This window comes from Talpa occidentalis, unplaced genomic scaffold, assembly GCF_014898055.3.
Source record: "Talpa occidentalis isolate TD23 unplaced genomic scaffold, MPIMG_talOcc4v2.1 talOcc4.6, whole genome shotgun sequence".
Lineage (NCBI taxonomy): Eukaryota > Metazoa > Chordata > Mammalia > Eulipotyphla > Talpidae > Talpa > Talpa occidentalis.
This window is the reverse complement of record NW_023604972.1, coordinates 6,986,510-7,013,652: the sequence shown is the minus strand read 5'-3', so window position 1 is coordinate 7,013,652 and position 27,143 is coordinate 6,986,510. Positions and strand designations below refer to the sequence as shown.

At 40.0% G+C, this 27,143-nt stretch overlaps 1 protein-coding gene across 10 annotated transcripts in view; it reads left to right on the top strand.

Moving 5' to 3' along the window:
• Positions 1-27,143, top strand: part of LDB2 (LIM domain binding 2) — a 316,071-nt gene that overhangs the window by 228,066 nt on the left and 60,862 nt on the right. For all 10 annotated transcript variants that reach the window (XM_054688380.1, XM_054688378.1, XM_054688379.1 and 7 more), the window contains exons 3-5: positions 17,319-17,491; positions 24,246-24,368; positions 26,955-27,038. In XM_054688380.1, the coding sequence (XP_054544355.1) occupies positions 17,319-17,491; positions 24,246-24,368; positions 26,955-27,038 (380 nt within the window). The remainder of the gene's footprint in view (positions 1-17,318; positions 17,492-24,245; positions 24,369-26,954; positions 27,039-27,143) is intronic.

The window sequence follows — 27,143 nt, the reverse complement described above, 5'->3', positions numbered from 1 at the left end:
GGAGTCTCTTTGTATAGATTTTTTTTATCCACATACCTAGCAGCCGTCATCTGTCTTTATTTCACAGTGCTTGTACTGTTTGGAATATGATTCTTAATCTAGGAAAAATTCCCACTATAGTGCTTTTGAAAACATCTGTATAAATTTCCATATTTACTCAGAGTATATCTGTTAGAGCTGAAATCCTCTCCAGCTTGTCTCTATGATTACTCGGCACACAGGTCATCTTTGTCTTCCTCGCAACATGCATCTTCCAGTATCCAGTAGGACTCACCCATCCATCCATCCATCCATCCATCCATCCATCCATCCATCCACCCATCCATCTAGTCAATCATCCCATTGTGAAGCTTTATTAAACCTTATTCTAGACACTGAGATTAAAACTAAAGTGATGACTGTTCTGATCCTTGAGATGTTCACATTGCAAGATATATTGGAAACTGCAGAAGTCTAGGTGGACTAAAGAGTTTGGAAATCTAAACCTGGACCCAGGGCAGTTGGCTTTTATCATTGAATCAGTTGTCATGACATCGGAGACAGTCTGTCGTAAGTCTAGAAATTTGTATCGGTCCTCTGTCCTGAAATCCTGTCTTGTAATCTGTCTTCACTCTGAAATGCAACATGATGATATGCACATAGTAGGTGTGTGAGAAGCATTTCTGAAATTGAACTGAATTGGAATGTTTGCTGCCTGCCAACAATTCATCAGTGATTTTGAGATTGCAATAAATGATATCTTTCAACCCTTAAGTTCTGAACCAATCGAGAAATTAAAGAGATGGCAGATGTAAAAGACCATTTATAATTTTGATACAAATAGTCCTTGGAGAAGATGACTTATATCTGCAGGCACATGGCTTTGCTGATGCTAAATCCAAAACAAACAGACTTGCCACTCACCTTCCAGCCAGCTCGCTCCTCCCTACGACCAGAGCTGCCTGAGGAGAAGCTGTGTGAACACACATCCCCCACAGCTTGGATCCAAGAAAAGGGAGAAAAAGGGGCAGGCTACACATACCCAGTTCCTCCTGCTCAATGGTCAGCTCTCTGATAGATTTCATCACTGTTTTCACTCCTCCACCCCCGGCGAAGTCCATGAAGAGGCAGAAGGAGGTGAGGACTCCCATCTGGATGGGATTCCTCCACAAGGAAGCGCCCTCGGGAGACTAGAACATTCCCTGACAGCACCAATTTCTTTTTTTTTTTTTTTTTTTTTTAAATATTAAATTTTATTTTTATATTCCCCCATACAATTGCAAACGCCCCATTCTGACCCCAATCCTTCCCCTCCCGCCCCCCACCCCCCAAAAAGTGTCTCTGGTTCATAGTTTTTTGTTGATTTTGATTTTCACTTTCTTATATTCATTTTCCTGGTCCCTTATTTAAGTTTTCTAGATTCCTGCTATGAGTGAGACCATCCGGTATTTTTCTTTTTCTTTTTGGCTTATTTCGCTGAGCATGATCCCTTCCAGTGCCATCCATGTTGCTGCAAATTGCATGTGTTTATCTTTTTTGAATGCTGAGTAATATTCCATGGTATATATGTACCACATCTTCTTGATCCACCCTGACAGCACCAATTTCTCTGTTGACTTGGAACCTGTCCCTTACCTAGTCCCAGTTGGTGTTCTTCTTATTTTGGTGACTTGTTCTTGGTTTTACCTTCCATTTCAGCTGAGTCTTTTCATTGTAGTCACTTAGAACTTAATTCTTTTTGCCTGATTTCTGTACCTCCATATAGGTTCATTCCTCTTTCTGGACCATAGCTGCCTCGTTGGCCCCATCTGCCTGGTCAGCACTGTCTTCCAGTGGGTAAAGACTCAATGTGATATGCGAGAATTTTAATTATTTGGCAATTGTGCCAGGTGCTGTGCTTGGACATTCATGATAGACAGGCAATCGAGAGGGACCTGGTCCCCTTCCTGCCAGAAATTCTGAATAAGGGACTAGAGAGAGGACTCAGTGCACATCATTCTTCGGACAGAGAAAGCAGTACCGCTGATACATACCAGACCCTCCCCATATTAACTACAGATATGAAAATAAGCATTTACAATTCTTTCAATATTTTTAAAGGGCTGGAGAAATGGTTATTCGTAATGTTTTCATCTACTACTTTCATTTTTTTCTTTTTAAATTTTCTCTACCATTAACTTCTCTGGCTAAAGAAGGAAAAAAGAGTAAAAATGCTCTAAAGTTCTATGCAGCTAGCGGAAAAAAATCAAAGATATTCACCAGCAGCTTGCAAAAACAAGAGGGAGTTCTGGGGCTTATAAAACATATGCTTGACAACTGATATTATCCACTGGCGAGATATTGTTCATATCTCCACAGCCTGAAATTGCACGAATGATCACCCTGGTTATCAATTCATACAAGCTCACAATGGCCTGGTGGCTCCGGGAATTACCTCCTTGGATTGCAGCAAATCCCTCATCTCCAACAAATTCATCATGCAAAGTCCCCACTATAATGAACCTTGGGTAATGCTCAGCGCTCAATTGTATTTTAACACGTTAAGTGGAGTGTGGGTAGTCTCAGAAATAGAACAGTTAGGCAGTGTTAGAAAAGAGACTTCACCCATCAAGTCTGTTTCCCGGCCGTTATCTCACCACATGGCCCCACAGCTGTCTGGCTGTGTGAGATGGAAGTGCTCCTTGTCCTCCCAGCTGAATTACCTCGAGGGAGGTCCTCAACAGTGGCATCGTGTCTAGATCAGGGCCTGCACGCTGGCCGAGTCGGCAGGCTCGGTCTGGCGGAGAGGCCCTCAGCACAGTGTTAGCTGCCGGTGACGGTAGGAGAACGTTTTATTTGGTTTTGGTTTTCTGTGAAGTCCAGGCATCCTCTTGGCACCCCATCACAGAGGAACTCTGTTGTGATTGCTGCAGGCTGTGAGGTCCTGCACCCCAGCACCCCATACCATGTCATCTCTGTCCAGTCACACATACTAGAACCTAAAGCAAAACTCTTGCCGCCACAGCTCAGCAACTGCACATGTGAACATTTGCGTGCACGCATGGACAGGCATAGGCTGCACATGTTCCCAGGATGCTCATGTTCTCAGAGGACTGTTACTGGGTGCTGAGTGTGTGTAGAAACTTTGTGCGAAACCGGGTGGCTATGGTGCCTGCGCTCACAGTGCCCACGCACTAAGAGGTCATTGCACAATTCCAACAGAGCAGAGTGTCTCTGATACCGTCTGGACATCACCCGCTTCCAAAGCACCTGGTCTGCTTGTTAGAAGTGCCAGACCCTGGCCCCTTCCTACTCCTACCAAAATAGGGGCTTTGGGGGGCCAGGCTTGGAAACCTCTTTTTCAGCATGCTCCCTGGGTATATTCTCTTTGAGAACCACCGTTGTGTTTAAATATTGTAATAGGAAGTGCAGTTGTCTGTGGGATTTGTGAGAAATAACCTGCTGGGCCTGTGGGGTCGGAGAAGGAGCCCCAGAAGGTGAAGCTCCTGAGGAGGAAGCTAGGGAAGGTAAAGAGTTACCCCAAAAAATGAAGGGAGAAAGAAGCATCTTTCTGATGCTTGTCCAGCAATGGAAAACCAGAGAGACTGTGGGCAGTTATTTCAAAACACACCCTCCCCCTCCGTAGTCACCAGGGATTCCAAAGAAGTCCCAGCAGTCGGTGCTTCCACCATCACTTATGCTTCCAGTTGCACAGAAGAAAAGGTTCTCCTTGGCATCCAGATAAGCTGATACTTTTACTCCCCTTCCTACATTAACTTCTTGGCAATACTGAAACTTGGATTGGTATTTGGACATACTGTAGGGTCCAGACCTGAGATCTAGAACCTTCCATGTGGTACTGTTAGGGACACTGGATCCTAACACCAGGCGCAGTGGCCACCCACGGTGGAGGGGATGATCCCAGGTTTCCTCCAGAGAACGCAGAACATCCTGAGAGTGAAACCTCAAACACCTACACACCGACGGTCCATTTCTCTGCCCGGTGCGACCTGCTTCTTAATTTCATGTTTGTTCAGGATCCAGCTTACTGGGGTCAATTAAAGTCAGGAAGAGATGTCGGCTTGATTTAGTAAAATTGGATTCTTTGTCTGCATTGGGTTTATCTCCTTGGGCTGGCTTGTCATTTGAATTTTATGTTTTTGTCCTTATTTCTTCCGACCATTTTTTGTTCCCCAGGAAGGGTTTTTCAGTGTTCTGCTCGCTCTATCTGTGTGCAAGGAAGGTGTTTGTTTCTATAAAGTGCCTGTCCTGTCTGATCTCCATCATCTTTATGGTCTTGCATCCTGTCACTGCGGCTCATGTCTGGCTGTGGTTTGTTATGTTTTGACAGGAGTTTGTTATAAAACTGGGAATCACGTCTCTGGCTTTGCCTTTCAAACTTTGTTCTTTACGGTAGCCATAAACCCAGGCTGCTAAAATGTTCCCTCAGAGGAGGGGGTGAAATTCTGATAACAATAGCCTTGGGGGAGATGGGAGCAGGGGGGAGAGGGAGAGAGAATTTTGAAGAGATGTACTAGCAGGGTACAGACTAGCAGCATGCTACTACACATGCAAAACACAAAAAGAATGCATACTTTCCAAAGATTTAGGGAAATAAAAACAGTTAAGAGGATATACCTAGAGCACCCTGCCCGGCTATTTTTAATCTCTGGAATCTTGGATAAGTCGGGAACTACAGGTCAATGCATGAAATTGGTCCTAGTTTGCTAGAAGGGGAGAAAGATGGGGTGAGGGCATGCACTACTCTGGAACCTCCAAAGCAGCTAGCTTGCAAGTTCATTAATGCAAACGCTTCGAATTAACTTGCTTTTCTGTGTAGCTGGTTGAATGCAGACAAGACTCTTGTGACCCTTGCTGGGTGTCTGCTTCAACCTTGTTCTTGCTCCTGGTAAGCAGATATGGACACTCGTCAGGCCCTGCCTCTGTGTCCCTAGAGAACAGATCAGTGAGCCCTGCTTGCCCCCCCCCCCCGAGCTTGGTGAGACACTCACTGTACTTTTTCGATTCATCCTCAACGTTCTAGAAGAAAAGTAATATTATCCCTATGTAACTAGTATATGACCAGCCTCTTGGTATGGGAGAAGCTGCAGCTAATAGGAAAAAGGTGTTCATTCCTGTTCACGGTTCTAAACTCGACCCCCCATCGTGACCCAGAGGGTGTCTGTCCTTCTGTCTCATTCCACAGTGTTTCCTTCTCTTCCCCAGGCTGACTCTTCTCTCACAGTGAGAAAAAGGGAAGAGGAAGAGCACCCTGCTCGCTTGACAGCAGTCTGGGGACTGTCACTTATGCAGGCCCAGGACTGTGCTCCAGATTTCCTCGCCCCGGGACATTGCCAAAGGCGCCATCCCTGACACAGCAGATGCCTCTGGTCCCAAACGTGGCCCCAGGGCAGCCCAAGTCACTCCCCCAAGCAAGGTTTCTCCTGGCTCCTGGCCTACCTAGCCTGCTGGCATGGGCCATCTCCCCACTCTCCCCATGCTGACCTCCCACTCCCTCTGCTTCCCCACACACTTCCTCCCAAGGCCTCTGCTTGACCACGTGGCCACCCTTGCTCCTATTTGTCTCCCTTCTCCTGCCTCTCTTTCTAGCTTTTATTCATTGTGTAATCCATGTCATTTAATCCTCATGGCAAGCTAATAAGCATTATAATAAATTAACTATCATCATCATGATGTACGAGTGACCAGTGCGAAGTTCAGCCATTCAGTAAATATTTATTGCATGCCTACTATGTGCCCCATGTTGCTCTGGGCTGTAAGAATCCAGTTGTGCCCCTCCCTGCTGCCTTAGCTATGATTTTTGCTTTCTTCAAGATCAGTTATCTATGGTCAACCATGACTTGAAAATGTTATATATAATATTTGGAGAGAGAAAAAAGACATATTCACAAAACTTTTACTACAGCCTATTGTCACAACTGCTCTATTTTATCAGATATTGTTGATCACCTCTTTCTGTGACTGACTTAGAGGTTTAGCATATTGGTAGATGCTGTATGTATAGGGAAGAACAGTGTCTACAGGGCTAGGCTGTTTCTGCTATTTCAGGCATCACTGGGGGTCTTGGAACATGTGCCCTGTAGATAAAAGGGTCCGTTATGTAGCCAGGAGCAGACACAGTTTCTCCCTTCTTGGAATTTGTATTCTTGGTGGCTGGGGGGAGCAGGTAATATACAAATATAATAGAAGTAGCGAAGAATATTATGAAGAAACTTAATCAGGTGGGGGGTAGAGTTGGCTTGAGGGGAGAACGTTTGCCCTGGATGCTTTCCTGTGCTCTGCATAACATCCTGCGCAGGTGGTGGGTGGCACTGCCCTCTCCTATCCACAGACAGATCAGAAGCCTGAGGTGGAGTGGTCCAGACACTTCCCTGAGGTTATGCAGCTGCTACCAGGCAGAACTGGGAACCCAGAACAGCACCCCCTCCTGGAAGGAGGTCAGGCCTAGGAGGGAGAGGACCAGCAGGTCCCTGGGCCTTGCTAGCAGTTCTTAACAGAGACAGGAGAGAGAGGCCTCTGAGCTGTGCCCAACCCGATGCAGTAGCCTGACCTGTCTGGTGCATGTCACCTCCCAATAAGAGAGTCCCCTCTCCTCCTGGGGACAAAGGGGTGCAGACAGAGGCTGCAAGTGACAGGTGTAGGAGCCACAGCACCCCCTGAAGGTGATGGGGCAGCCCCAGGACCGGCTTCTCAGACAGTGGGGAGGGACAGGCTCTGTGGGAACCAGGAGCGCTGGGGGCAGGTAGTTGTCCTGATACCAAAGCTCAGGCAAAGCAGCCCCACGCAGATCGCATGCCAGAGCCAATGGCTGCCTTCTCTGCCAAAACCCTCAGGTTGTTCAGAAAACCTGCGCACAGAATGTCAGAGTCCAACAACTGGCTCTCACGTGGTTTTATCACTTGGGTGGGTGTGGTTACGTTGTTAAATCCCACCTCCAGGAAGCCTATGCAGCATTTAAGTCACTGTCCAATCTTTGTTCCTTTTCTTGTAGACACAATCTAAGGGTCAGAAGCACAGCCCCCCACAGACCCCCACAGAATGCAAACCTGACCCTTCTAACTTCTCATTCCCAGGATTTTTACTTCCCCGTAAAGTGCCCTGGAATGCTGGCTGGGTGCAGAGGGGGGCTGCCCTCCCTCCCTCCTTCCCTCTCCCTCTGCTCCCCACTCTTTTAGGGGTGCTTTTGTTTATGGAGTGTATGTCTATGAATGATGCAAACAGACACAATAAGGAAAAAACTCCTTCAACAAACTAAGTAGGCGCAGATGGGACTTTTTTTTTTAACTTGCAAAACTCAAAATTTAATCCCCAATGAGGCTTCAAAATCATTAGCCTCTTATCATTAATTATCTGAACTGGAACATTCCGATGTGAAATTTCCACATAGGGCAACCCTAAAACCCCTTTCGTCTCGGGGCGTCTGGGTTCTGCAGCCCTGAGCTGTGAACGTGGCTTTACGGTGCATGAGGACCAGGTGCTCAGGACCCGTGAGGCTGGCAGGCTGCACCGCACACGTGCCAAACCCACTTGCCAAACACCTCATAAGCAGCTATTTACATCACAAATGTGCTGTGATACTGAAATGATCGAGGCATGTGCCTTGCCTTCAGGGAACTGCAGTCACAGAAGGAAAAACCTTGAAGTGGGCAATTACATTGTAGCCGGGTGAGTCCCCCCCGACCCCATGCCTATAACAGGTGAGCCCCTGTTGGTGCTGATAATGGGGGCGTCCCTCCCAGGCGTCGCCACCCATACACAGTGGGGTCTCACGGTTCTGTGCAGTTCCGCACACCCGGGCTCTGCATTACAGGCTGTCATAGCATGTTATCACTGCCTGCTGAATAGGTGACCATTCCATCCCCACTTGACAGATGGAGAAACTGGGGTTCAAAGAGTGTAGGTCACTAGTTCAAGGTCACAGAATAAATGGTACCGCTGGCACATAAGTCCAGAATGTTCAGGGTATCACCTGAGTTCACTATAAACTAATTTAAGGGTGATGTTAATGAGGAGAGAAGTGGAAAACTCCAAGGAAAGTGGGGTGCACTGCCAGCAGACATACTGCTTGGCTGAGATTTGAGGATGACTATAAGGTGGGGTGTTAGTGGGGGTGGTGGGATAAGGACACCCCGCAGAGAGGCCAAGGAACCAAGATTCTGAGGCTGCATTGCATGGAAATCACTAAAAAGTGGTTAAGAGCAAAATGGAGTTATTTTAATGCAGTGTTTTAGTTTGTTATTTTAATTCTACAAACCTTCTTGTGACTTCAAAATCCATTTCCAAGGGTCGTGCTTTAGAACCTTCTATTTTAGGGACCGTTGAGCACCTTCAAGGGCATAGCTGGTAGAGTATTCAGGCTGGGGAAGACCCATTTTATCCAAGTCAGCCTCTGCCTACAGAGAGAAAATCTCCCACCACTCCTGGCTTACTCAAGGTTGTGAGCCCTGGTTTCTATTAAGTGTGAAATCACACACATATGTCTGTTTCTCCGGTAACATTTCTCTAACCCAGTTGAATTGTGCTGATATTAAAACACAAAATTGAATGACTTGTGATGTCCCTGTGGGTTTGTGTTTGAGGAGGCCCAATAAATCATATTGAAATAATTTCATAAGAATTCTTGAAGTTTGGCACTTTTGAAAAATCAAGGAATGAAATTTTCTCACTTCCCTAGTGTGAAGCAGGTTTTTTGTTGTTTTTGTTGTTTTTCCTTTATCCAAGGAAATGGGTTTTGGTTGAAAAATTTCAGGAAACTGCAAACCCTCTGAAAACATCAAGTGTGGCTGATTCACTTAGAGCAATGACCACATGAGCTGGATATATAGAATGAAACACTTAATTCATCATCCCATGTAGATAAAGCTTGATATTCTTGCAGGCTATTCTTTGTGAGGGCCATGCCTTAAAATTTTAATGGCAGAAAATAGAAAATATGGCACCATTAAGAACCAGCAGAGTGTGGGAAAAACCTGCACCAGCACTGGTGAGAATAATGTAGTCACAGCACTTATGGGGCCGTGGCTTGTATCTAGTTAAATAAAATAGAATTTTTCCTTTTTCAGTATCTACCTTGTTGGAAAAAAATGAAAAGCATGTGTGTGCCTCAATATGGGAAAGTCTAAATAACCTGTGAAGTAGCTGCACTCTGGATTATGAGATAGAGATGAAATTCAATGAATCTTAGAGGTAAAAAAATGTGTTCTTGAGTGAGAAAATAAGTTACTTATAGACAAATTTTAGTATTATATCTTTTCTGTAAAAACAACCCCAAATAAAAGAAGATCCACTCGCACATGAAGATGATGGGTTATTCATGAACATGAAGATGAACGTGCAATTGAACAATTGAAGATTTCATAACATATTGATAACAGAGGTGACATAGGACTGGTGAAGTCTCCGACATTAGTAGGTACAGGGTGGTCCAGGGAACGTGAGACTTATTATTACTTATTAACCCATACTGCTTCAAGAAATAAGCCTTGATATTATACAATAGGAAAAGGTTTGGGAGTTTTTTGTTTTGGTTTTGTTTTTTTCTGTAGAGTCTAAATGGATTTCCCTGATATATGGCAGCTCTCTTCCTGGTGATGACTCAGGAATGCAGGCTCTTTCCATCACCTGGCCCCTCCTTCCAGGTGGGAAGCTGTGGAATCCCCTGTGGGATGTGCAGTATCAGGCTGTAATGGGTGGGGAAGAGTGTGACAATTACATGGAACATCATGCCTGAAAGTCAGATTTCCTTTCTTTGTGTCTACTAGGTTAAAAAAAAAAAAAAGAGCTATGTGCAAAGTCCTTTGGACATTGATTGCAACTCCCTCCCATGGCTGCATCCCACTGAGAGGGAGTTTAGGAAGGGAGAGCTAGTTCAATGCCTAGAAAAAGAAATCAGACTTGGTAACAATGAGTTTCTGCACAATAGTGTGTTCATTTTTTTGCAGTGTATTAATTATGTAATTGAAAATTATTAAAAATGAAATCCAGGCATAGAAGTAAACCAGTGTTGGTTGATTAAAAACAACAAGTGTTCTGCTTTATCCCACCCCGGTTCTAAGGAGTCGTGCAGCTTAACTTTTCTGGCCACTGCATTCTTGTCTTGTAAAATGAGGGTGTGGAATATAATCAGGGATAACCTAATTACTTTATTGAATTATTGTTAGTGTTTTGTAGTATATTTTTTCCACATATGTTAAGTGCTATTCATAATCACTAATCAGGAGCTAATCAGTATTACCATGAGTTGAGTTCATTCCTACTCAAATCAGAGAAACATGCTAAACGTTCTTTTTTTAATGATTATTTTAATACAGAACTAGTCAGGGGTGCATTTTAAGATCATCAGAAAATGCTCCTGGGAATCACCGGACTAGGCTGGAAAACCTTACCTCACTCTATCATTTTAGCGTAGCATTTAGGATACTCCCTCGTGTAAAGCTTGCCTTCCTGCATATTTGTTAAAGTAATGAATGAATTCATCAAATGAATTTAAGCAAAACTTTATATGAAAACGTGGGTGTGGGTGTGTATACAACAGAGTGTAAGATTCATACTAAGAGAACAAAAATTATTCAATAATTGAAAATACATCAATAGATAACTTTCTAAAGGAAATTAGACCATCAGCTCAATAGTCACTGAAAAGGCATCTGATTAATTTAATATCCATCAGGATTAAAAGGAAAAAATCATAAAAACAAGGATTAGAAGAGTAATTTGTTTTTCTTTCCAATAATAAGTAACCTGATCTCAAATCGACATGTAATCTTCCTTTAATCCACGAGACAGTCCCCCCAAAAAATCAGGAAAAAATATTTTATCTCTTATTTTCTGGAAGTTCTAGTCTAACCATTGGAATAAAACAAGAAATTAATGGCATAGATACAATGGAAAGAAAGAAAAGAACAAAATTATCAATATGTGGGAATGACTTTTTCACCTAGAAAACTCAAAATAATCTTCCTCAAAGCTGTTAGAACTAATAAGAACATTCAGTTAAGTGTTTGGATTACAAATAGAAATAATGAAAAAAATGACATTAACCATTCAGGATAGCTAAAATATTTAAGAATTATCTTTAAAAGAAGTGTTACCTATGTGTTGAAAAATGATAGAATTCTTTTGACATAGAATTAAAAACTTAAACAAGTGGGACAAACATTTCATGTTTTTGTGGGAAGACGGTATTTTAAATATATCAACACTTGTAGTCAATTTAATTTAATTTAAATCATCTTCCTCCATTTTTTTATAATTTAACAAAATTATATTAAAGCTCATCTTGAAGTATAAATGGAACAAAATTATGTTGGAATAAAGGTAACAGAGAGGGCAGAAATAAACCTACCAAATATAAACTGCACTGTAAGTTCAGAAGACTAGAAGAAGGTACTGTCACAAGGAGAGAGTGTGCATGCTATCCCATGTATAGGAGTAGCTTATTCAGACAAGACCCTCTAAGGTATAAGTTCACGCTATCTCCTCGGGCAGAAGGACAAAAGGTGGTATACAAATATACTCCATGATCCCTAACCCATGCTGTTCCCTCCACCAGGTCCACCTTCTTCCCCGACCCCTACATCTCACTGCTGTCTATTCAACCTTAGTACAGGTGCTTCTCTCACACTTTTCTGTCTCCCTACTGACTCTGCACCATGTCCATGACGCATCAGGAACTACAGACTTGTTATAAGTCAATAAAGAATTTCAATTTCAGGGCCTCCCTGGTGGCACACAGGGTTAAGCACCGCACTATGAAGCAATCTGCAGCCACTGCAGAATGAGTTCAATACTCCCGCTGGCCAGGGAGCAACCCACATGGTGCAGCAGACCTTTCCTGACTTGCCCACTGCTCCCCTCTATAGTGTATTTCAGTCGATCTGCCTGTTCTGTTCCCCTCTCTCTCTCTGGTGAATCCTCTCACCACGCCCCCATCTCTGGCCTGTACCCAAGCTCTTGTATGCATAAATAAATAAATCTTAAAAAAAGAATTTCAATTTCATATGCACATACCTTGCTTTTCTCTAATTAATAAATGAAGAGCTCTAAGAATTGCTTAGTGGAAAATTACCTGTGAACAGAAATCCCTCAGTCAACGTTTTTCTCCAGCACCTAGTGTGGCTGGTCTCAGTAAAGTTATCAAAAATTTAGTAAGTAGAAAATGAAAGAAACAATGCCTATTCCTTTTCTAGGAGGACTGAAATTTTTTGTAGAGTTTTGGAACACTGTTGAGGGACATTTAAGAACAGAGTTAAGTCCACAAGATCTTATCATTGCTTAAACTTCCAATACTGCCTCATTGCACTAAGAGTAAGATGCAAGTCTTTGTCATGGCTTAGAAGGCTCCACATAATCTGGCCTGCTTCTTTCTCAAAGTTCATCTCATCTTGCTCTCCTGGATTGTGGTCCTTTTTTCTGATACTGAGACACAAACTCATTAAGTCCAACCCATTCCTCTCATTCACCTAGACTCAGTTCCAACATCATCTACTCACTCAGCCTTTCAAGCTGATGCAGCTAAACTAGCCTGCCTTTGCTCGCCACCTAGTATATTCTATCTCCCCACCTGTCTGCTATTTCTTTCCAGCACCTACAACCATGTGTGGCAGGTCGAAGGTTCTAGTAAGTATGTATTAAGTAAAGGAATCTTTGAAATACTGAGAGGAGATATTTAAGTGAAGTGGCTATTGGTTGAGAAAAAAAAGAAAAATGTCCAGTAGAATAAAAGTGACATCAATTTATGCAAGTTGAGTTAGTTTGACTTGCCCTTCTTTTACCAGGTTAAAAGAATCTGCCTTAAACACATGTCACCCCCACCAAATTTTGATCATGTTTCTTATCCTTTGTTTTGGCTATTTATAATGGCTACTTTTCATAAATGAAATCATCAGTTTTGTTCGTTTCACTACGAGGAGCCTCTGTATTTACATGTTAGCATAGTATGTTCATTGATTTCGGAATAGAGATAAGTCTAAAGTTTAATGGATCTTTGCACTTATTTGGTACCTCAATACTGGAATTTCCATTTGGATTTCTGAGGTACTGCTGCTTTAGAGCAATTATATTGAAACAACCAATTTACCTATTATCACATTTACAAATGTTTTTAGAATCAAAGTAATCAAATATTTTATCATAATTAACTTTGCCTGATAATTTGTATGGTTATATGGCTTTCTCTTTCCAAGGAGGAGAGACTAATTAGCTAACTAATTTCCAAGTTAACTGGTACTAGTGCATTGTTAGTTATCAAAACTTCCTCTTATTCCACATTTTAAACAGGGTTCTCAATGTCTATTTTGAAGTGAATTTTACTTGAAAGGTAGAAATTACAGGCATTTAGAATACTAAGTGATGGCCCCAAATCAAAAGATCTTCCATAGACAATGGTTTCTTAAAGAACTTAAAAAACATCAGAGCTCTTCAGATCCAAGTATTGGAATTGCAGTTTGGCAAGAGTATTCACCAAGAAGTGAGTGTCACACCTGGTAAACTCTCAGTGATTTAGAGTTTCTGAAGATGAGGAGCAATTGGTGCATTGATTTACCCAGCAGTATTGGAGTATGAATAGTATTTCACCACAACCTCACCAGGTTTATGTTTTAACCTTTTAATTATTATTTTAATTTGCATTTTGATTACTAGTTGAACATTTTCTCACAATTGTTTTCTTTAACATGAATTGCCTTATAAATATTCTTAAGAATTTAAGAAAAGCATTTCATTATGAATAGAGATGATATGCTCAAAAAGGCAGGTGCCTACTAGTTTATATCTTCTCAAATGATTGAGAGTTCCCTCTCGTACCATTTGGTTTCTAAGTATGTGTATGAATGGGTGGGAGGGAGTCAACTAATATCTACCTATATCCTATTGATATCCTAATATCTGCAAGTGACACCTACAAGAAAAGATAAAATTTGGATCCTGCCTCTTCAACAGCATCAGTGAACAACTCCCATGACAAGAAATTCTGAGGAGCCGGGGTCAGTGGTTGGCAACACAAGATAAAATTCCCTAAAACTGGAATTCAGAGACTCAAGTCCATATTAGTTATGAATACATTTTTAGCTCCTCCTGGAATAATCATGCTTATCTACAAGGAGAATACTATTTAGACATTTTTTATAACTACTTCAGGCTCTTGAATAATTTAGTCTGTGATTTTCTTTTCTTTTTCATAAATACATAAATAAATAATATAAGCTGTATTCCACTCATCTGACTGCCCAGCAAATCTTCCTGTGCTCTCTTGTTTGCTATAGTCCCCCTTCCCATGATCCTTTGCATTTCTGTGGTGTCTGTTGTGATTTCTCCTTCTTCATTTCTAGGTTTATTTATTTGAGTCTTCTTTTTTCTTAGTCTCGCTGCAGGCTTGTCAATTTTGTTTATCTTTTCAAAGAATGAGCTCTTGGCTTCACTGATATTTTATATTGTATTTTGGGTGTCTGCATCATTTATTTCTGCTATAATTTTTATTATTCTTTCCTTCTGATGACATTGAGTTTTGGTTGTTCTTCTTTTTCTAGGGCCTTTAGGTGTTTAAGATTTTTCTTCTTCCTTGAGGTATTTCTTATCTAAATTTTCCTCTTAGTTCCATTTTTATTGCATCTATAGATTATAGTATTTTGTATTTTCATTTTCATTTGTCTCTAGATATTTTTTATTTGTCATTTGATTTCTCTGCTGACCCAATAATTGATCAGTAGCATATTATTTAATCTCCACATATTTGTGATTTTTCTTACTTTCTTCTTGTGATTGATTTCTAGCTTCATGCCATTTGTGATTGGAAAAGATTCTTGATATGATTTCAATCTTCATAAATTTGTTGAGACTTGTACTGTTTATTATCACATGGTCTACCCTTGAGAATGTTTCATGTGCTCTTGAGAAGAATGCTTTTTTTTTCTGCTTTGGGATAGAATATTCTATATATCTCATTAAGTCCATCTGGTCTAATGTGACATTTAAGACCATTATTTTCTTGCTGATTTTCTATCTGAATAATCTACCCATTGGTGTAGTTAGAGTGGTAGAGTCTCCTACTTTTATGGTCTTGTTGTAACTGTCTTCTATTAGTTCTATTAAAATTTGCTTTATATATTTTGGTGCTCCTATGTTGGTGCATATATATTTTAATATTTATTATTAAATGTGTTTACTGCCTTATCTTTATATAATGTCCACTTTTTTCTCTTATGACCCTTATTGGCTGAAAGTCCATTGTGTTTACTGCCTTATATCTTTATATAATATTCACTTTTTTCTCTTATGACCCTTATTGGCTGGAAGTCCATTTTATATAATACAAGTGTGACTGTTGCAACTTTCTTTTGGTTATTATTATCTTGGAATATACTCATCCTCATCACTTTGAGTCTGTATTTGTCCTTAGAACTGTACTAAGCCTCCTGAAGTTAGAGTTTATTTGTTTTAATCTATCCAGCACTTCTATGCCTCTTGATTGTTGGGTTTGGTTTATTTACATTTAGGGTGATTACTGATTGCAGTAACCTTTTTAATATGACAATTCTTTGGATATTGTGGTGAAATATTTTCACTCTACATTTACATTTTTATAGTTTGCAATTATTCTCTACAGTACCGATCATAAAATGTCATATTACTAGAGCTGATTTATGGTAATTAGCTTTAAGTTAGAATATTTGAAATGCTTTAAGTTAATTTTATCTGTTTAGCAACGTACAAAAAGGTTTTTTTTTTTTTTTGCATTAGTAGGTTTTATTTATAACATCAGCCAAGTATATGTAAGAATATGAAGAACTCAGGTTGCTCTTATTTAAATTTTATATTTAACAAGTGAACATGCACTATTAGGCATTAGGAAGTATTTCAGAAATGTGTGTATATGGATTATTTAGGATAGAATTGCAAAAGACCCTGGAATATTTAGCATCAATCAACATTTGTTGATTATTTTACCATAGTGAATGTGAAACAATAATAACTATTTAAATTATTCAGAGACTAGTCATCCACATCAAGGTTCTTTAGAGACCACTTCAAGAAACAGTTTGGCAGGATATTCTTTTCATATTTATTTTTTTACAAATCCATGTACAAAAGAGCTATAAATCCATATGGAATGGATTAACACTGATTCTTTTAAAATGAAATGAAATATTTAAAAAAAATTCAAGTGAAGAACGTATGATCTTTTCTATTAGAACTTTCTTTGATAATTTATTTGTCTTAAATATTATTTTTGTCTTTCAGGAGGCATTATATAATAAATGTAAGAGATTTATTTAAAACCTTGAATCGTTTGAGAGTGCTTTAGTACTTTGCCTCAAAATCTGCACATAGGCAAAATTCCTGATATTATGAGTTGGGATTTTCATTGTAAGAGGATTTAAAATTTCTACTAAAGCAAGGGCTTGTTAGCTGTGCCAAAGAGTCATATATCAGAGAGACCCAGCTACTTACCAATAGCTCAAACTAAAATGGGGCAGGATAGGAAAAATGGAATGAAAAAGACCAATTTGGACTGGGTGGGAGGTGTCAATTTCTCTTAAAAATAGGCCTTTTATTCTAGAAAAATACCTTAGCCACCTCTAGAACCAGATAAAATAATCAGAATTCACATAGGTTTGGATCTTTGTATATGAAGATATATGCTCACTTTTTAAAGATCTCCACTCATTAAAGTAGTTTGAAACATAATATTGGAAAGATCAAGTGTTTCAGTTTCTGCGGATTTGCAATTAGAGACTCAAATATTTTACCGATAAGTCAAACAATTTCGAAGAATTCATAATAATCTTTTTTCCCATACCAACCTTTTTGGGTCTCAGTCAGTTGCCTTTTTCTTGGTGTTGTTCTGAAGATCCAGCAAGAGAAAGTGAAAATACTTCACACAATTCAAATCATTAAATTATTAAAAAGCATGTTATTATTACCACCAATAATAATAATTAAAAAAATATGATTGGGTAACTGGTTTGTAAACATGCCATTGAAAAGTCCAAGTCAGCTGAATGTGTTTTATTTAAAATATGTTTACTTAAGAGGGTACTTGTGTTATCCAAAATACTTAATGCATCAGTCTCCATTTCTTTTAAAGTATAGACTTCCAATGGACACAAAATCTGGAAAGAAGACGACTATACACACTTTTCCTGAATAGTTGGGGGTTTTATTTTATTAACTGTAACCCAAAAGGACCATGGATGCTTATAAAGAGATATTTGTTTTCTTGTGTGGTTTCTTGGGATGATTTATTTGTGTCTAGCTGGAGGTTTGGTGGTGGTCTGGGATGTGTGGGTCCAGTCCCAGTCAGGTATTTTTGTTAATGGTTTGTTTCTCTGTTTCTCTCCCAGCTATCGGCAGGACCCTCATCCCCCGTTACTTCAGCACTGTGTTTGAAGGAGGGGTGACCGACCTGTATTACATTCTGAAACACTCGAAAGAGTCATACCACAACTCATCCATCACAGTGGACTGCGACCAGTGCGCAATGGTCACCCAGCATGGAAAGCCCATGTTTACCAAGGTACAGGGTGCACCTTGAACAAGCCTTGCTCATACGGGTATTGCACAGGATGAGAATTATGGTTTTCTTTTGGAACAACAGGCTGATTTCTTACATCTCAGACATATTCAGCACCGTGAGGCAGTGTTTTCTGTCTGTGATCTGGCTAGATGCTAGCTGGGCACTGTTCTAAGACATGTGTGTATAATTCAGGGCACATGGAAGTCAACTATGATAAAGCCTCAAAACTAAGAAGGTGTGTTCAGCTGCCTGTTAAATTCAGGTTATTATATTAGAATTTTGATTTTTATGCAAAATGTCTCTCATAGTTAAAAGGGCATCTCGTGTGGTCAGTATTTGTGTTCTCTTACTAAAATGGAAAACTCTTAAAAGTTTAATTCAAATGTTTGCAAAAGGAAAAAAATCACCTCACTATAGCTAACCATGGCTAGCCTTAACTTTTAAGGGGAATGGGTAGAGGATTGGTAACATAATCTCTGAAGCAGAATTAAAGGCTCTAATAAGGATGTGAAATGAAAAAGTGAACTAAAAGAACTGACCCCATATATAATACACTCTATACCTAGGATCTTTTCCATATAAGAATAATGGACATACGGAGTTTTCCTACTAGGCAGAAACCTTTCTGGAATGCTCTGACAATTCCTATATATATTCTCCCAAGTTGAAAAAAAAAATTAACAAGGACAAATATTTCGTCACAGGATATGGCAAATGAAAGTTTATTTTAATGAACACTATTTTGCTGCATTTGGACAAAGACATAATGTGAAACTAATTTGTAATATTAACGATAGCAGCTATCTCTTTTAGTTGAAAACACAAATGACAACCCTCTCTTTATAGCTAAGAGTTGAACTATCAGGGTTAATTGCAAAAGCTCAAATTATAAAACTGAAGATGTGTGTGTTATGCACAATTTTGCTGAAAGAATAAAAATAAGATGTTTATTATTTAAAGTATCCTTTGATCCTGTTGGAGCAGTTTGATCTTTCCATAGTGGTGAAAAAACACAGAGGCAAAGGAAATGATTATAAAATGCAAAAGCAAATCATCAAGTGCCATTGATTTTATCTTATCTTGATTTTGTTAACAGACATTTTAAACGTGGGACAGGAGTTGGCTTTTTCTATTTCTCTTCCTTCCTTTTTTAACAGTTGAACAGAGAGAAATATTGTCACTCAAGGACATTTCCCTCTATGTGAAAGTCCATGCTGAGAAGAGGTTTCTGCTATGATCACCTGGACAATGACATTATCAGTCTAGATCTCACTTCATGTCTGAGAAGCAAGCTATCTACATAATCCTGTACATCAGACTGAGAAATGACCCATTTCTAATGTTACAAATCCTTACTTAGCACTGCAGACAAATCTTTCATTGCTGCTTCATTGTTTTCTTTTCTTTTGTTTAGTGTTACTTTTAGATAATTCAAGAGAAACACACCAATTATTTTTGCTTTAAGGGAATGGAGGGGAACTCCATGATAATAAAATACAACTTTACCATAATGAAGTAGTGTCTTCCAAACTCTCTAACCATAGAAAATAAAAATGCATTTTGAAGTAGCCCATTTATATATTTCATCAATTTCTTTCTTTCTTGGGTTCATAAATCAGCATAGTCAGTTGCTCTGAAGGTGAAGTCTATACATGTGGCCTGATTAAAATCAAAGAGAATCCAGTTCTTCTGATGAATTGATAGATTGTTATTTTCATTGAAATTAAGGCACTTGGTTTTCCTCTTGTTGCCTTCTCCCTCATCCTGGACCACTCCCCTCTCTGAGGACTGAGGGTTTGTCCAGCCCCCAAGAGGGTCACCAACACAGCTGAAACTATCCTGACCTCAGCTCCTTTGGCTTAAAGTTTCAGTAATTTAGACTCCCCATCTGACTCAACCCCGTGGCAATCCATGCCAAGTCTTGGGATGAAGATTCCATACAGTGATGAAAAATATCACTTTCTGGAAAACATAGCTCAGCTATGTGAACTTAGTCCAGATGCTAATTATGCACATTTATTTTTAGAAACTTCGAAAGGATTCTCTTTTGCTCCTTGGTGGTTATTATACTACCCAAGAATCCTTCCAGTTTTTCTTTTGTCTTTATATTAATTAAAAATAACTCATCTTTGTGTAATAAAATCATATGGCTGAAACAGTGGGCTAATAGCCTCTCACTGTCACAAAGAAAATGGTTTGGAAACTGATGCTTTATTTCAAAAGGTTAAGCCACTATTAGTTCAAGGCCTTGCTCAGCTCCTTATATGTAGACAGTGTCTATAGCCCCAATTTAGACTATCAGTAAATTCTAATTCCCCAAATGGCATTTGACCCAGTGGTTTTGAGTTACTTTTATGAAAATTTGGTCAACTGGTGGATCCAAAAATGAGCCATGGCCCTAATCAACAGAAACAGTTAATATTCCTCAGGAGTCCTGAGCACATTTTGCAATTTCCTGAAGTTAGTAACATTATAGATTATGGATAAATATGTAATTAGAGTTTTAAAACACACATTATGCAGCCTTTCTTTTCTGTATTTAATTTTGAATCAAATTGAAAACAAGGCTTAATAATCAGAAGAGCAATCACCCAGGTTTTCAGAATCAAAGACCCTCAAATTACATTTGAGGGTGTGAATCTGGCAGATGCTGAGACGGGTCCTTTGTGGAGTACACGTGGGTTACTTTTCGATTTTGCAAACTAGGGCAATAATTACAGCCATTACTGGACAGCCTTGTCACTCTTGTAAACACAGGTTTCTTTTTTCTTGGCCTCAAGTATTTATGAAGAAATTATTAGAATCAAGAAAACAACCACAGAAATGCTCCAAGAGTTTTCTTATGTGGACACTCCATGTCTGACCAGTTTTTCAGTCCCCCCTTCTGTATTCAACATTATACTCCAGTATCTACACACTTACCCCCTTATCTTGAGCCCACCCAAATTACTATAGTATCTGTGATTCTTCTGTCCTAATAGATATGTGTGTGCTCACACATACATATGCACACATTTAAATATGTAGCACACAAAATACAATGAGCTTTAAGCAACTGTTTGTTAGAAAACAGGATTCCATCCAGCCAATCCTAAGCATAAAAACCAAGAAAATGAAATAAGCGCTGTCACCTAAAAGGCACATTTTATTTCATAAAAGTCACTTGAGAATCATTATGCCTTATACAACTACATGGTCGACACTGCTTTGCAATTAGTCAAAGAAAGAAAAGGGTTAAAAAGCTACCGGTGAGTTTGAGAAATGTTCTTTTTTAGTTCTCTTGTTGCTGGCCTAGTCTCAAGCCAGCACGTGATCCGCTGAATGCCTGCCAGCCTCTTTCTTGTTGATCCTCCGGAGACCATCTGTGCTGGGGGCATTGATTAGAGTGTGTCTGCTGGGATTACATCTTTTCTGTTGCCATGCCAACTAATCAGCTGATTTTGGTTACCACAGAAACAAAATGTCAGAGCTCACAGTACGGTAACATGAATTCAGCACAACAGAAAATGTTTTCTTAATTGGGGACCCTTTTGATTTTGGATTCCAAGTGAAAGGCAGTTTTTTTTTTTTTTTTAAAGAAAGGCCAACTTTAGATAAATGCTACATTAATTGTATTGATTACGAGAAATGAACAGAATTTTGTGGAAAAGAAAAAAGACATTAATTTTCCTTCATAAGCTATGTTTGTTTTTACCATTTCCAAATAAGGAATGTATGTGTTTGTATGTGTGCAGGTATTCTATATACTATATATGTGTATATAATATATATATATGTATTTCAGTGCCTCTATTGCTTCTGCTAATTATTGCATATAAAATAAATCACAAAGCCTTAAGTTTCCTTTAACTTTCGTGATGGGGGCGGGGCATAGAGGGGTGCATGGGGCTTGGAGGGAGCCTGTGGTATTATTACTTGGGGAAGACCAGCAGTGGCCATATTCTCTTCCATCCCTTCCTTCCAGGAAGTCATTTAAAGGTCCTTAAAGAAAACACCTACCTGGTTAACTCAGGCTCAATTCTAAGGATTCCTCCCTTGCAATGATACACCCTGAAAAAACTAATCCCTTGGTTCTAACTGAGAAAGGAGAAACCCAAGACAAGTTGCAGTGTTCCCCTTTGAGGTCCACAACAGAGGCTAAAAGAGTTGTGCCTTGGGGTGCATGTTGGGTTACTTTTAACTGCAAGAAGAGTGCTCCGCTGATTTGCTATGTCACAGTAAACAAAGAACACACTTCACTTGACCTTACAGATGCTCCAACTGAGTAATTCTTCTGAAGGACCACATCCGTGCCTTCCCCTGATGAATTTCTATTCTGTAGAAGTAAACCAGAACCTCCATCCGCCCTGAGTGTGTGGTTCATAAACAAAACAAATAGATAAGATAATAAAAAAGCATGACATTTAACTAGTCTAATATTTGTTTAAACATTCAATAATCCCCTCTTTAAAAAAAAAAAAAAAAAGGCAGCATCCACACAGCCCTGCCCTGTATTGTTGACTCTTCACTGTCCCTGGCTGGCGGTAGTTACCTCCCTCGGTGAAAGCTTTCACTGCAGGTGCCTTCTTCTTGCTAACACCACAGGTGGAGTTGCGTGCCACTGTTTTTGAAAAGTGCAGTAAATGAGTTTCAATGCTAGCAATGCTCTGGAGGGGTGGTTTGGAGACACCAATGTCTTCCCCCATTTCTCTGTCTCCACTCTATGGCGAAGATGCCAGAAATGAGACTCTGAAGACTGGCTAACTGAGGAGATTTGGGGCATGGTGCCCACATGCCTGAAACTACCCACAGATTCTGATAATTGGATCTGAGTGAAAGGTCTTCACCCAGGTTATCAATAATTATCGTACAGTGCTTCTGAGACTTTAATAAAACAAAGATGGCAGACATTAAGAGCATCTTTCTTAAGCAGTGCCCTATCAACACTTTGACTCATTCTCCTAATCTGGTATTTGGTTTATTTAAAGAAAACATTACCTTAAAGTCAATAAATAGGAACCCAGTGCCTCAGACATAGTTGGAGCTCAATAAATGGAGACGTTTTGTATGAAATTCCCAAAGAAGGGAAATGGTTTTAATATTTCATATAAAAGACTAATATAAATTGCTAATCATCTTCATAGACTATAGTTTTAGGATGGAGCATATTCCCTATTTAGTTAGTTGTTATTTGTGGCTTTTTAAAAATGTGTTGTGCAATGATTTCCAGTTTAATGTTTGTTTTTAGCTTAGGAAATCTTTCTCCAAGGAGGTTTGATCAGAAGCTCAATTATTTAAAAAGTTTTAGTTGAAACTGCTCTGGTTAAATCTAGAAAAATGGATGGGTGATCTCAGCATCTAGATGGAGGCCAGGCTCCTCCCATCAGAGTCCCTCAGATGCCTTCATGAACCCCTATATCTCAGAGAGCACATGTCCAGGATTCTGTATTCTTCTGTCACATTTATTTTCTCTCTTCTCTTTTATTCTTTTAGTGCCGTCATGTGCTGTCATCCTACAATGTTCCAGGGACAATGCTAAGCAGTCTACACACACAATCAATCCCCTTTAATATCTTCCCGACAATCTTACCTAAGGGTATCATTTATTACCCTCATTTTGTAGAGGAAGAAACTGGGACTAAGGGAATTTATCTGATTTCCCCAATATTCCAAAATTAGTAAAATGTGAGTCAGAATTCAAATCCAGTCCCATCTGAGGCCAAAACCTCCATCCACTACATTTTTCTTCTCTAAGGCAGTGATTAATGAGTAATGAGTTATAATTTTTTATACTGGACCTGTATTCTACTACAACATCTTTACATTATAGCTAAGATAGCCTCAGTGGTGTGTGTGTGATTGTCTAGCATTTTCTTCCATTTCAAAGTCTTTAACAGAAAAGACAGGTAAATAGAATAGGAACTGGGTGCTAAAAATCTGAATAGCATAGGAAGATACAAATACTGTCCTGCTGCTGTGCACTCTGTCAAAGAAGAGAGCTCGTAAATTCTGCTTTGTTGCATTGATAATTTTTTTTCAGGAAGATAAACTTGCGTGGGCAAAATATAGTATTTTTAATCCAATTAAGGTCTTTGAAAATAAAAAGAAAGATGAACTTGCCCCCTCCCACCCCCAAACCAAGTAGGGTCCCTAATGCCGGCAGAATTTGTTGTTACTGATGCAAAGTGACTCGAGAAATCTACTCCAAGTGACCTTCTGTTTTCCCACATGTCACCAACCATGCAAGACAAGTCTTGATTAAGCCTCACCCTTTGGAATTTCTCTTTGAAAACAAAAACTTTCATTGATTGGGTAGCTTAGTAGGAGCACACTTACCATGAATGACTTTATTAGGGGATTTCTCCCAGAGTACAATAATTAAGATTCGAACAAGGGTACAAACTTCTACAGTGGAAGGGTGATGAAAGTAGAAGCAAAGGGGGAGAGATACCATTTCTTTTGGGGTACACATGTGTTGGGAACTGTTTTGTAACCCATGTTGACAAATGAAGAAACAGGAGCTCATACGTTTCATTAGTAACTAGTAGAGTTACTACTAGTTCATAGCTATTAAGCAGCTGCGCTGTCTTTTGAACCCACTGATTCTAGAACTTACCTTGCTTCCCTAAGGGATAAGTCCCTTAGGTCGCATCGTTGTCAAGGTCCAGCACCACCCAGGGCTAGTCAGGAAGACTGTGATGGGGTGTGAGTTACCAAATTCAGTGTTCACAAAGTCAAGGCCATAGTCAGTGACTATGTTGTCGCTCCTTTGCAGGTGTGTACAGAAGGCAGACTCATCTTGGAGTTCACCTTTGATGATCTCATGAGAATAAAAACATGGCACTTTACCATTAGACAATACAGAGAGCTAGTCCCGAGAAGCATTCTAGCCATGCACGTAAGTAATCTAATTTCTGTTTCTCTTTCCTTCTTGCCCCTCATTTTCCACAAGGAGCAAAGCCTAGTGCTCTCTTTGTGAAGGAATGCTAGTCATCTCCATGCTTTAGGTAATTAATTCTAAATTTTGAGCATTTTCCGTGCACCATTTTAATTTATGGCCTTTTTTCCCCTTCTTTATTTCTGAAGTTGGTGCACTGTGAGGCTTTTTTTTTTTTTTTTTGGTGTTTTATTATTTTAAACTCTAAATTGAGGTTACCTCAATAAACAGATTGTACTTTTCTTAAATTCCATTCAGTCATTATCAAGCACTACTCCACCTAGATTAATAAACCTGTTTTGTATAACTGTGGAAAGAAATAAAACAAGAAGCAAGAAATAAGTATCCCCTTTTGACCAGAACCGTCGGAGAGGGGTGGAGGGCTGCTGTACCTCTGATCTGCTCAGCCGGATCAGGCTCTCCCTAAGTGTGCTATGGGAGTGAATTGGCATATTTGGGGTTCTCTTTCATATAGCTGCAAGGTGGGTTCAGTGCCAATCTAGAGATGTTTTAATGGTGAGACTTGATGGAACTAGGTTCAACCCCTTAAGGAGGAGTCAGAAAGCATAGTTAACTAGCCCTTCTTGGATAAAGCTCAGTGCAGCAGCCTTGTGATAAATGAGTAGCATCTGGATTTAATGAACCTTATTTTTAAGACCCCCATACTATCAAAAGAGAATAAAGTAATAGTAGTTAGCATTGCCACTTTTATTCCAGGCCTTATGCAAAGTACTTTGGACATATTTATTATATGTAATCCTCCCAGGAACTCAGAGAGGTGAGTTATGATTTTTCCTGTTTTAGAAATGAGGTAACCAAAGCTAAGAGAAGTTCAGAGGGCTGCCCAAAGTTTTCAGCCCAAAAGAGGCAAAATTTTAATTTGGCTGGTTCTGACTCCAAAACCCATGCTGCCAAGCCAACCGTGCTGCCCAGCTCTAGACTCTCTCCTGGGATTTTGTCCTCAACCCTCTCCCCCCACCCCGACTGGTTGACCCAACTCTGTCCCCGGCATTGACCTTGTGCCTTCAGCCAGGGCTCAGTTATATCTGCCTGTCTAACTTTTGAGTCCTTTGACTCAAAAATCGAGTCCCTCTCCATTTTCAAGTTCAATTCATATCGTCAGCTCTCCTTGAAGCTGCCTGGAGTAACCACTGTTATTCTCAACATAGACTGGGAGGCAGCAGAGAGTGGTGGTCAGGAAATTGGGCACTGGAATGAGTCCACATTGTTTTATATCCCTGTTCCTGTGTGACCTTGGCCAAGAGACATAACATCTCTGTGTTTCCAATAACCCTTCTACAAAGTAGCCACAATAATAAACTCTGCCTCAGAGAACTGGTATAAAGATTAAGTGTTAATACACATGAAACACTTAAGCAGTACCTGGCACATAGTATGTCCTTTTGCAAGTATTGGCGACTATCGTTGTCATCAGCAGCAGCAGCACAGGCAGCAATGGCGCCCTTTATTCATTTATTATTATCCTGTCTTGTGACTGCAAAGTAAGGACATCAGCCAAGACCACCTGATGCCTCTGAATGGAACAAGCTCTTCCTGGTGCGTGGGAGGGTTCACGGAATACTGGCTGTAAGTCGAAAAAGGACCCCCTGCCAGAAATTGGTGTGAAAAGTGACAGGCTCTGTTGTCTTCAACATTTTACTTATTATTTATATAACCAAAGACGGGTGATCGTATTCCACAAGGAGAATTAAGTACAGAAAAGAATAAGTTCAAGTGCTGTAGATCCGAGGTAGTCTCAGGAATGCAGACATAGAGACAAGGGGCTATTGACTTAAGTGCCCCCTCTCTTTAGCTCCCATGTACTTAAACCAACTAAGAAGAAAGGAAAGACAGACAGAAGGCGCCACAACCAAGAGACTCATCTTCAAATGGAATGCAGCATTTTCGTTCCAGAACATTTGGGGTGGCCCGGGGAACATTGCATCCCTCTTGTAATTGTGGCTGATATTCTGGAAAACATGATGCTCACCCTTACAGTCCTGTGGGATGGAAATTGTTGAGGACATCTGTTTCTAGCCTCAGCTTCATGCATGGGGAGGAGAGTTAGAATTCTTAGACGTATATATATTATGTGGCAGTTGCAAAGTTTTCAAACAGTCCCCAACTGCAAGCTGTTAAACACTATCACAATGGAAACAAAGGCCAGCCCTAAAGCAGGGCTCTGCCTAATCCAGGGTCCCCCCATTACCTGGTGAGCGCGAAGGACCTGGAGGCGACCTGGCAGGGGCTGATGACCCTCCTGAAGACACAGGACCTCATGGAGAAAGGAAAGTCTGCAAACACTGAGTCAGTTTGGTTTTCCCCGGCAACAGGTCTTGTGCAATTGATCCCAAAATGTCCTTGAGCGTTACATGCACATCTCCTCAAAATGTAAATTAAATTATCTCCAGCAATCTGCGTCTCCAAGAAAAATCGACAATGTCAAAATTGCCTTTCCTAGCAGCTGAAGCACAGTCTCAGATTTTCTTGGAACCATCTTGCAGCAGTAAAATACGTGATTTTTTTTTTTTTTTTTTTTTGGTTTAGGCACAAGATCCTCAGGTCCTGGACCAGCTGTCGAAAAACATCACCAGGATGGGGCTGACAAATTTCACCCTCAACTACCTCAGGGTAAGCCCAATGGGATGATTTTATCCCCTGGTGAGTTTTAAAGGTTATTTAGAAGTTCTGTGTATCTTCAACAAAGGAGTTGAAATGATGTGATTAGCACAATAT